Source organism: Ranitomeya imitator, chromosome 4 (assembly GCF_032444005.1).
Source record: "Ranitomeya imitator isolate aRanImi1 chromosome 4, aRanImi1.pri, whole genome shotgun sequence".
In the NCBI taxonomy this organism is placed as follows: Eukaryota; Metazoa; Chordata; class Amphibia; order Anura; family Dendrobatidae; genus Ranitomeya; species Ranitomeya imitator.
The window spans coordinates 696217911-696230182 of record NC_091285.1 but is presented as its reverse complement, the minus strand read 5'-3'; the positions used below and the strand labels follow the sequence as shown (position 1 = coordinate 696230182).

Below are 12272 nucleotides of genomic sequence, written 5' to 3'. Positions count from 1 at the left end.
CTCCTAATATAATATTGAAAAATAATACCTAAAGGGGGATGCTGTTTCTATAGTTATGGCTTCCCTACTAAGAGAAAATCAACAAGTTAAATGATAAGGGATAATAGGGTGCCAGGAAACTACCATGGCCAAGTTGGGGGTTCAGTACAATGAAATTGCATCATATAAAAGAATGTGTACACAAGAACCAATGATTAAAATATACAAACTTTATTAACATGAAAAAGTGTAATAAAGTTGCTAAAAAGTGATAAATTATAAGGTGGCACCACCCACCCACAGAAAAGCTACATTGAGGCTGTACAGTAAAATGTTGGCAATTGTTCCAGAAAGAGAAGTATTTCTCCCAGAAAATTATTACAATTACATGATTTGTTATGCACATGTTTATTTCCTTTATGCACATTGGAACAGCATGAAATGGTGAGGAAAAAAGGCAAATTGGGTACAATATAACACAAAGACCTAAAAATGAGGTCAGATTGCACTTGGACAGAAAATACGGTCACCCGCAGGCGCCCTTTATATGCATATAAAGAATTTGAGATGTGAAATTCCGTTGGCATATTCGCTTTAAAATTCTAGAATTCTTTTAAGAAAATAGTTGTTCACATGTCAAAACTACAAATTTGGGGCTAAACAATTATTTTAAGAGTAGATGTCAAGAGAGCCATGCTCAGAAGAGAGTCCAATTTATAAGGAAATAGATTTTACAAGATGTAAAAATGGTTGAATAATAAAAAAAAGCAAAAAAAAAACTACAAATTATACAAGACAGTCATCCACTTCATTGCACCTGTCTAAAACGCAGAGCTGGGTTCAGTTTGTTCCATCGTCCTACAGTTCGATGCCATTTGTTAATTCATTGTCGATTTAGAGAGCAGATAGAAGTCAGCTGCAGATTTATACGTTGGTCATGGATTTTACGTCAAGTGACAAATTTATGGATTATGTTACATGCTGCTTCCTTAGTATCTTTATTTCTGAAACTATATATTATAGGGTTAATCATAGGGGTAAATACAGTATACAGCAAGGATAGGACTTTAGTGATGGTCATTGTTTGCTTCTTTGTTGGGACAACATAGACACTGAATATTGTCCAGTAGAATATGGAGACCACAGTGAGGTGGGAGCTGCAGGTGGAGAAGGCTTTCTGTCTGCTAGTATTGGATGGGATTCTTAGAATAACAAGAACAATATTAGTATAAGAAAAGATTATTATTGAGGTTGGTATAAAGATGGCGGGTACGCTTAGTACAAAGCTCTTTATTTGTACCATAAAGGTGTCGGAACAGGCAATTTCTATCAAAGCAAGAATATCACAGAAAAAATGGTCAATGATATTTGATCCACAAAATGAAAGAATAGGTATTGAAATTGTGTCAAGTAATGTAATAGCAAAGCCAAGTAACCAAGAAATAATTGTTAATTTCACACAATATGCACTTGTCATAATAGAGGTGTACCGAAGAGGGTTACAAATGGCCACATATCTGTCGTAGGACATCACTGTGAGAAGAAAACATTCAGATGATTCCATAGCACCGAAACAACAAAACTGAGTGATGCAACCAGCAAAAGAAATGGTAGCCCCTTCATTTAGTAGAATGTGAAGCATGTTGGGGACAATATTTGTGGTCACCAAGATGTCACTGATGGACAGTTGTGAGATGAAGAAGTACATTGGAGTGTGGAGGTTCTTGCTGGTGGACACCAGGGTGATGATCAGGAGGTTCCCACATATTGTCCCACAGTAAACCACCAGGAGAAGACAGAACAAGGAGATTCTGAAGCATTGACTGCCTTGGAAGCCTAAGAGAAAAAACTCTTTGACCACAGTCAAGTTATTCTCCTAGAATAAAAAGAAAATGATCAGCAATAAGATTTCATCAACTAGAAACAAATTATAATTAAGGAAGTGCTTAATATTTTACAACTTTTGCATGACTTCTTGGCAATAACTACACACAAAAAATGTATTAATCTTTTGACAGCCATAAACGTTGCAGTTTTTATCCTATATGATGAGTTCTTTTTTTTTCATGAAAATTCAAGAAAAACTAATCTGATGAGATTCCAATTTTGCATATTGCGCAAATTTTGTTGGAGAAAATCAGTTTGTATCATATCATGCAACTCAAGTGTTTCTTAATAATGTCTGTGGTCTTTATAGAAATCAACACATAACAAATAGTGTTGAGCGATACCTTCCGATATTCGGAAATATTGGGATCAGATTGTATCGGCCGATACCCAAAAAATATCAGATATTGCCGATTCCGATATCGGAAACCAAGTCAATGGGATACAAATATCAGAATGAAAATAAGCCCTTTCTTTCCTTGTACATCCTGTTCTGGAGGGGGGAAGAGTGTGGGCGGTACGTGGGCGGAGACTGCATGTCTGTGTGGGACCGTGGGGGTTCTGTGCGGGCCTGACGGGGGTCTGTACGGGACTCTCGGGGGGTCTGTGCAGCCTGTCGGGGGTCTGTGCGGCCTGCCAGAGGTCTGTTCGAGCCTCTCGGGGGTCTGTACGGCCTGCCGGGGGTCTGACCCCCGGCAGACCCCCGAGAGGCCCGAACAGACCCCCGGCAAGCCACACAGACCCCCGGCAAGCCACACAGACCCCCGGCAAGCCACACAGACCCCCAGCAGGCCGTACAGACCCCTGGCAGGCCGCACAGACCCCCGAGAGGCCCGTACAGACCCCCGGCAGGCCCGCACAGACCCCCCATGGGCACGCACAGATCCCGCCCGCACATACAGACACGCAGTCTCTGCCCACGCACCGCCCACACTCCATTATAGTGCATCATTGCACTATGGGAACTTCCAATTCCGGTATCCAATATCTTAAAAGTATCAGAACTCAGGATCGGAAATCCGATACAACGAATATCAGCTGATACCCGATATTTGCAGTATCGGAATGCTCAACACTAACAAATATAAATTAAAAAAAAATTTCACCTCACCGCTTACCAGCATCGTCTGGTACTCCGCACGTCTTCTCACATTGGATTCCATGATCTTCACTTGGTACCGAGTTTCCGGCAGTGAGTATGTCTCGCATGTCACCACAAGTCACAATGTCACAACATTACAATGTGCTCCCCCTAAGGTGCTGACGAGGCTTTGAACAATGTGTGTTATAATGTCATGATCCAGGCTGAATAGATAATGATTTTTTTTTCTGTTGCCAAGAGGTCTAATAATGAGAGAAGTATGTTCTGAAGAAGTAAGTGAACTCCATAATGCGTTGGAAATAGTGTTGAGCATTCCGATACCGCAAGTATCGGGTATCGGCCGATATTTGCGGTATCGGAATTCCGATACCGAGATCCGATATTTTTGTGATATCGGGTATCGGTATCGGATCAATAGGGATGTGGAAAATAAAGAATTAAAATAAAAAATATTGATATGCTCACCTCTCCGGCGGCCCCTGGACTTCACGCTGCTATCCGGGAGGCTTCTTTGTTTAAAAAGCGCGCCTTTCGGACCGGTGAATGACGTCCCGGGTTCTGATTGGTCGCGTGCCGCCCATGTGACCGGCACGCGACCAATCAGAGGCCGCGACTACATTCGCAGGTCCTCAATTCCTAGAATTAGCAGTTTTGTGAATGAGAATGACGTCGCGGCTTCTGATTGGCCGCGTGCCGCCCATGTGACCGACACGCGGCCAATCAGAAGCCGGGACGTCATTCTCATTCACAAAACTGCTAATTCTTGGAATTGAGGACCTGCGAATGACGTCGCAGCCTCTGATTGGTCGCGTGCCGGTCACATGGGCGGCACGCGACCAATCAGAACCCGGGACGTCATTCCCAGGTCCTAAAGGCGCGCATTTTAAACAAAGAAGCCTCCCGGTTAGCAGCGTGAAGTCCAGGGGCCGCCGGAGAGGTGAGCATATCAATATTTTTTATTTTAATTCTTTATTTTACACATCCCTATGGATCCCAGGGCCTGAAGGAGAGTTTCCTCTCCTTCAGACCCTGGGAACCATGAGAATACCTTCCGATACTTGATGTCCCATTGACTTGTATTGGTATCGGATATCGGTATCGGTGATACCCGATATTTTTCGGGTATCGGCCGATACTATCCGATACCGATACTTTCAAGTATCGGACGGTATCGCTCAACACTAGTTGGAAATGTAACTGATCTTGAATTTCTCCTGGTTCATCCATGATGTCCGCCTCTCCTTATTGGACTTTTTAGCAGTGAAGAAATAAACCCTTTTCCTTGTTTATTTATTCTGGACCATTTTGCAGGTCTGTAACAGCCAACACCAATCGCTATCATGTTGTGGTCACTAGGGTTGAGCGACCTTGACTAATTTAGAGTCGAGTCGGGTTTCGCAAAGCCCGACTATCTCAAAAGTCGGGTTGAGTGAAATCGGCCGATTATGTCGTAAAGTCGGGATCGACCGAAACATGAAACCCAATGCAAGACAATGGGGCAGCATAGTCGGCAGTGAGTGGGGGCCAGGAAAACACCTAGAGTGTCCATTTTAATGGCAAAACCATCAATTCTTCTTAATGAAGCTTGTCAATCTTAATTTCCCTTATAATAATAGTTAGGCATTGGAAATTGGGGGTCATTTGGCTAAAGTTGTTGGGGGTAGGGCTGGTTCAAGAATTTTGTGGGCCCAGGAAATCTGGACCATGTCACGGCATTAGAGCATGGCGAGGTAAGTATTTCAACTTTGAAAGTGCAGTGATCCTGAGCAAGCAGGGAGGGGGGCACTGTTTGGCATTGGCACTGGCACAGGGCCCCTCAAAGTACGGCGGTGTGTTTGCACGGCGGGGGCACCTCCCACCGGCAGCGACACTTTTGCGTACTATGAGGGGCTCTGTGCCAGTGATGTCGCCAATGAGTATTCCCCCCCACCTGATGACGGAACCTACACTTTCATCTGCACCGTCCTCTTTGTCCCCGTGTAAGGTGGTATGGTATGCGGGAAGGGGAACCTGACTTTCAGCAGGGTCACATTCTGGCTGTGTAGCGTGCACGGGGAATGTAGCGTTCTGGGTCAATGTACCAGCAGACTCTCACTGGCTGGGCAATGGGCAGGATGAGGAGGAAACACAGATATAGGCCCAAATAATAAAGTGGGCTAAATGCAGTTCAAAAATGGTAACAGGACTAACCAGGGGGCATTGCTTTGTTCAGTGGAGAACAACTGTAATGAGAGGCTGACACAGAGAGTAGGCCCAAATCAGTAAGTAGGCTAAATGCAGTTCAAAATTGGTAACAGAAGTAAACAGGCGGCACTGGTTGTTAAGTGGAGGAGAATATCAAGGAGCGGCAGACACTGGTAGTAGGCCCCAACCCAAGTACTAGTCCCACTGCAGTTTAATTAAAAAACTGTTTAACAAGAGCCTGCAAATTGAAGCTCAGGAAAGGCAACCTGGAGAGCACCTTGGAGCGGCAGAGACTGGTAGTAGGCCCCAACCCAAGTACTACCCCACTGCAGTTTAATTAAAAAAATGTTTAACAAGAGCCTGAAGATTGAAGCTCAGGAAAGGCAACCTGGAGAACACCTTGGAGCGGCAGACACTGGTAGTAGGCCCCAACCCTAGTACTACCCCACTGCAGTTTAATTAAAAAAAGTTTAACAAGAGCCTGAAGATTGAAGCTCTGGAAATTCAACCTGGAGAACACCTTGGAGCGGCAGACACTGGTAGTAGGCCCCAACCCAAGTACTACCCCACTGCAGTTTAATTAAAAAAAGTTTAACAAGAGCCTGAAGATTGAAGCTCTGGAAATTCAACCTGGAGAACACCTTGGAGCGGCAGACACTGGTAGTAGGCCCCAACCCAAGTACTACCCCACTGCAGTTTAATTAAAAAAAGTTTAACAAGAGCCTGAAGATCGAAGCTCAGGAAAGGCAACCAGGAGAACACCTTGGAGTGGCAGACACTGGTATTTGTGGGGGGCTGCCTTTTCCTTTGGGGAATTTCTCTGAGGCAAGGTAGGCTTTATTTCCTTTCTCTAGGGGTAGCTAGCTCTTAGGCTGTGAAGAGGTGTCTAGGCAGAGTTAGGTACGCTCCACGGCTATTTCTAGTGTGTGTGATAGGATTAGGGATTGCGGTCAGCAGAGCTCCCACTTCCCAGAGCTTGTCCTGTGTTAGTTTAACCATCAGGTCATTCCAGGTGCTCCTAACCACCAGGTCCATAACAACAACCCAGACCCAACTTGAAGGCCTAATGCAGTGTTGTTTTAACAACTAATAAACGAGAACTAGAAGCTCGAAGCTATGGAGAGGAAACCTGGGGAACACCTTGGAGCGGAAGACACCGTCTCTACAACCCAGACCCAACTTGTAGGCCTAATGCAGTGTTGTTTTCAACAACTACTAAACGAGAGCTAGAAGCTCGAAGCTATGGAGAGGAAACCTGGGGAACACCTTGGAGCGGAAGACACCGTCTCTACAACCCAGACCCAACTTGTAGGCCTAATGCAGTGTTGTTTTCAACAACTACTTAAGACGAGCATGAGGATTGAAGCAATGGAGAGGAAACCTGGTAAACACCTTGGAGCGGAAGACACCGTCTCTACAACCCAGACCCAACTTGTAGGCCTAATGCAGTGTTGTTTTCAACAACTACTTATGACGAGCATGAAGATTGAAGCAATGGAGAGGAAACCTGCGGAACACCTTGGAGCGGAAGACACCGTCTCTACAACCCAGACCCAGCTTGTAGGCCTAATGCAGTGTTGTTTCAACAACTACTAAACTAGAGCTAGAAGCTCGAAGCAATGGAGAGGAAACCTGGGGAACACCTTGGAGCGGAAGACACCGTCTCTACAACCCAGACCCAACTTGTAGGCTTAATGAAGTGTTGTTTTCAACAACTACTAAATGAGAGCTAGAAGCTCGAAGCTATGGAGAGGAAACCTGGAGAACACCTTGGAGCTGCAGACACTGGTAGTAGGCCCCAACCCAAGTACTAGCCCCACTGCAGTTTGATTAAAAAACTGTTTCACAAGAGCCTGAAGATCGAAGCTCAGGAAAGGCAACCAGGAGAACACCTTGGAGCGGCAGACACTGGTAGTAGGCCCCAACCCAAGTACTAGCCCCACTGCAGTTTGATTAAAAAAATGTTTAACAAGAGCCTGATGATCGAAGCTCAGGAAAGGCAACCTGGAGAACACCTTGGAGCGGCAGACACTGGTAGTAGGCCTTAAACAAAAAATTTGGCTCAATGCAGTTTATAAAATGTTCCAGGGGTACACAGGCAGCATTGGTGTGGTAAGCGGAGGACAATTTCAATTAGGGACTGCAGACAGACTTAGTAGGCTGTCCCTTGTGGACCATGCATCCACCACATTAACCCAGTGCGCCGTAATGGACATGTAACCTTCCGTGGACATGCCTACTGGTCCATGCATCTGTTGTCAGCTGCACCTTTCTACTATTAGATTGCCTGAGAGCATGGACAAAGCGGATTTTTACATGATGGTGGAGGGCTGGGATGGCTTTTCTCGCAAAAGAAGTGACGACTGGGTAGCTCGTACCGTGGTACAGCGTAGTCCATCTGGGCTTTATAATTATAAAATAAAGAAAAAAGTAGGCTGTAGGCACTTTAAAATAGGTTCCAGGGGTACACGGGCAGCAGTGGTCTGGTCAGTGGAGGACTAGTGGAAGGAGGGACCGCAAACAGGCTTACTAGGCCTAACATAACAAAATTAGGCTGTAGTCACTTTAAACTAGGTTCCAGGGGTACACGGGCAGCAGTGGTCTGGTCAGTGGAGGACTAGTGGAAGGAGGGACCGCAAACAGGCTTACTAGGCCTAACATAACAAAATTAGGCTGTAGCCACTTTAAAATAGGTTCCAGGGGTACACGGGCAGCAGTGGTCTGCTCAGTGGAGGACTAGTGGAAGGAGGGACCGCAAACAGGCTTACTAGGCCTAACATAACAAAATTAGGCTGTAGCCACTTTAAAATAGGTTCCAGGGGTACACGGGCAGCAGTGGTTTGGTCAGTGGAGGACTAGTGGAAGGAGGGACCGCAGACAGGCTTACTAGGCCTAACATAACAAAATTAGGCTGTAGCCACTTTAAACTAGGTTATAGGGGTACACGGGCAGCAGTGGTCTGGTCAGTGGAGGACTAGTGGAAGGAGGGACCGCAGACAGGCTTACTAGGCCTAACATAACAAAAGTGGGCTGTAGACACTTGGAATTCTCTTGCAGGGGTACACAGGCAGCATTGGTGTTGTCAGCGGAGGCCGATTGTAATGAGTGTCTGACAGTTAGTACTCACAAAAAATAAATAGATGTTAATGTCTCGCAATACAACAAAACGAAAACACAAAAGGGTGGAATAATTAGGTACAGGGGTGGGCTACTCTGCTGAGTTTCAGACCTAGTAATTTGGCGCTAAGTATTTACTGGTGTAAATATAGGACACTGCCCCTGACTATTTTAAGTTGCATCATACATGTCAACACATTTGTATTGTCAGTGCCAGGCATTGAAGGATGTCAGCGCATAGACTAAACATTGATGGAACTGTGAGAGATAAATTTGCAAGGGGTAGAGCACTGTTTGAGCTGGGGGGGAAATCTCTTGTGGCCGGTGGTACAGGCCCAGGGCCCCTCATGTTACAACGGTGTGTCTGACGATGGGTGCGCACCACCACCGCCAGAGACACTTTATTGTACTATGAGGGACCCAGTGGCAGTGCCGTCGACCAAAAGCGTGCACACCCACCTCTTCAGACAAACGGCACTCTCACGGGTGCTTCCGCCAAGTGGCGAGACCACGGCCCCGTGGGGGGAGTTTGGCCATTTAGGGAGGTGTAAACATGTCGTATGCTGGACAAACAGCTGCTGCAAATTACGAGATTGGAAAAGTCAGTCAGAGCAGTCCACAAGGACCTTTTCATAGGAAAGCTAGGTGTCATCCGGGCAAGGTGGGGCAAAAGAATTCGAAATCCAGTTGTGGTTCATTTTAATGAAGGTTAGATCATCAACATTTTGGGTAGCCAGACGAGTCCTTTTTTCAGTTAATATTGAACCTGCAGCACTGAATACTCTTTCTGATAGGACACTAGCTGCTGGGCAAGCAAGCTCCTGCAATGCATATTCTGACAATTCTGGCCAGGTGTCTAATTTGGATGCCCAGTAATCAAATGGGGATGACGGTTGAGGGAGAACGTCGATAAGGGATGAAAAATAGTTAGTAACCATACTGGACAAATGTTGTCTCCTGTCACTTTGAATTGATGCTGCAGTTCCTGTCCTGTCTGCGGTCATAGCAAAATCACTCCACAACCTGGTCAGAAAACCCCTCTGTCCAACGCCACTTCTGATTTGTGCACCTCTAACACCTCTGGCCTGCTGCCCCCTGCAGCTTGTGTGATAACGATCACCGGTGCTGTGTGCTGGGAATGCCTGAATCAAACGGTCAACAAGAGTTGATTGTTTGGTTGCTAATATTTGTTCCAGGTTTTCATGTGGCATAATATTTTGCAATTTGCCTTTATAGCGAGGATCAAGGAGACAGGCAAACCAGTAATCGTCATCGAACATCATTTTACAAATACGTGTGTCCCTTTTGAGGATACGTAAGGCATAATCCGCCATGTGGGCCAAAGTTCCAGCTGTCAAATCTGCGGTTGTGCTGAGTTGAGGGGCAGTTTCAGGCACATCTAAGTCACTTGTCTCCCTCAAAAAACCTGACCCCGCCCTTGCAACGCCACCAGTTGCTATTGGCCCCGGAGAAGCTTCCTCATTACAAAAATAATCATCCCCATCATCCTCCTCGTCCTCCTCCTCCTCCTGTTCGCCTGCTACCTCGTCCTGTACACTGCCTTGACCAGACAATGGCTGACTGTCTTCAAGGCTTTCCTCTTCCTCAGCTGCAGACGCCTGCTCCTTTATGTGCATCAAACTTTGCATCAGCAGACGCATTAGGGGGATGCTCATGCTTATTATGGCGTTGTCTGCACTAACCAGCCGTGTGCATTCCTCAAAACACTGAAGGACTTGACACAGGTCTTGTACCTTCGACCACTGCACACCTGACAACTCCATGTCTGCCATCCAACTGCCTGCCCGTGTATGTGTATCCTCCCACAAAAACATAACAGCCCGCCTCTGTTCACACAGTCTCTGAAGCATGTGCAGTGTTGAGTTCCACCTTGTTGCAACGTCGATGATTAGGCGATGCTGGGGAAGGTTCAAAGACCGCTGATAGGTCTGCATACGGCTGGAGTGTACGGACGAACGGCGGATATGCGAGCAAAGTCCACGCACTTTGAGGAGCAGGTTGGATAACCCCGGATAACTTTTCAGGATGCACTGCACCACCAGGTTTAAGGTGTGAGCCAGGCAAGGAATGTGTTTCAGTTGGGAAAGGGAGATGGCAGCCATGAAATTCCTTCCGTTATCACTCACTACCTTGCCTGCCTCAAGATCTACAGTCATGGCCAGAAGTTTTGAGAATGACACCAAAATTATATTTTCACATGATCTGCTGCCCTCTGGTTTTTATTAGTGTTTGCCTGATGTTTATATCACATACAGAAATATAATTGCAATCATATTATGAGTACCAATAGGTTATATTGACAGTTAGAATGAGTTAATGCAGCAAGTCAATATTTGCAGTGTTGACCCTTCTTCTTCAAGACCTCTGCAACTCTCCCTGGTATGCTCTCAATCAACTTCTGGACCAAATCCTGACTGATAGCAGTCCATTCTTGCATAATCAATGCTTGCATTTTGCCACAATTTGTTGGTTTTTGTTTGTCCACCCGTCTCTTGATGATTGACCACAAGTTCTCAATGGGATTAAGAGTTTCCAGGCCATGGACCCAAAATCTCTATGTTTTGTTCCATGAGACATTTAGTTATCACATTTGCTTTATGGCAAGGTGCTCCATCATGCTGGAAAAGGCATTGTTGGGCGCCAAACTGCTCTTGGACGGTTGGGAGAAGTTGCTCTTGGAGGACATTCTGGTACCATTCTTTATTCATAGCTGTGTTTTTAGGCAAGAGTGTGAGTGAGCCGATTCCCTTGGTTGAGAAGCAACCCCACACATGAATGGTTTCAGGATGCTTTACAGTTGGCATGAGACAAGACTGGTGGTAGCGCTCACCCCTTTTTCTCCGAATAAGCTGTTTTCCAGATGTCCCAAACAATCGAAAAGGGGATTCATCAGAGAAAATGATTTTGCCCCAGTCCTCAGCAGTCCACTCCCTGTACCTTTTGCAGAATATCAGTCGGTCCCTGATGTTTTTTCTGGAGAGAAGTGGTTTCTTTCCTGCCCTCCTTGAAACCAGGCCTTGCTCAAAGATTCTCCGCCTCACAGTGCGTGCAGAAGCACTCACACCAGCCTGCTGCCATTCCTGAGCAAGCTCGGCACTGCTGGTAGTCCGATCCCGCAGCTGAAACAGTTTTAAGATACGGTCCTGGCGCTTGCTGGTCTTTCTTGGGCGCCCTGGAGCCTTTTTGACAACAATGGAAGCTCTCTCCTTGAAGTTCTTGATGATGCGATAGATTGTTGACTGAGGTGAAATCTTTGTAGCTGCGATACTCTTCCCTGTTAGGCCATTTTTGTGCAGTGCAATGATGGCTGCACGTGTTTCTTTAGAGATAACCATGGTTAACTGAAAAGAAACAATGATTCCAAGCACCAGCCTCCTTTTAAAGTGTCCAGTGATGTCATTCTTACTTAATCATGACTGATTGATCGCCAGCCCTGTCCTCGTCAACACCCACACCTGTGTTAATGGATCAATCACTAAAACGATGTTAGCTGCTCCTTTTAAGGCAGGCCTGCAATGATGTTGAAATGTGTTTTGGGGGTTAAAGTTCATTTTCTGGGCAAATATTGACTTTGCAAGTACAGTAATTACTGTTAAGCTGATCACTCTGACATTCAGGAATATATGCAAATTGCCATTAGAAAAAATGAAGCAGCTGACTTTGGAAAAATTAATATTTGTCTCATTCTCAAAACTTTTGGCCATGACTGTACAGTGCCCAGCCACGACTGCGTTTCTTTCTGCAAGAACTCGTACAGAACTTCCGCGGTGTGTCTGTTGTCGCCCAAACACTTCATAGCCAATACAGCCTGCTGATGCTTGGCAGTAGCTGCCCCATAATGGGACACCTGGTGTGCAACAGTGGCAGCTGCGGATGAAGTGGTTGTGCGACTGCAGTCTGTGGATGAGCTCTCGCTTCTTCAGGAGGACGACGAGGAGGAGGAGGGGGTGCGAACGGCTACAGCCAACTGTTTCCTAGACAA

At 45.9% G+C, this 12272-nt stretch overlaps 1 protein-coding gene across 1 annotated transcript in view; it reads right to left on the bottom strand.

Moving 5' to 3' along the window:
• Positions 1–928: 928 nt before the first annotated feature.
• The window catches only part of LOC138674750 (olfactory receptor 1500-like), a 33435-nt gene continuing 22091 nt past the window's right edge, over positions 929–12272 (bottom strand). Inside the window, exon 2 of the mRNA XM_069762566.1 lies at positions 929–1855. Within this exon, the coding sequence (XP_069618667.1) occupies positions 929–1855 (927 nt within the window). The remainder of the gene's footprint in view (positions 1856–12272) is intronic.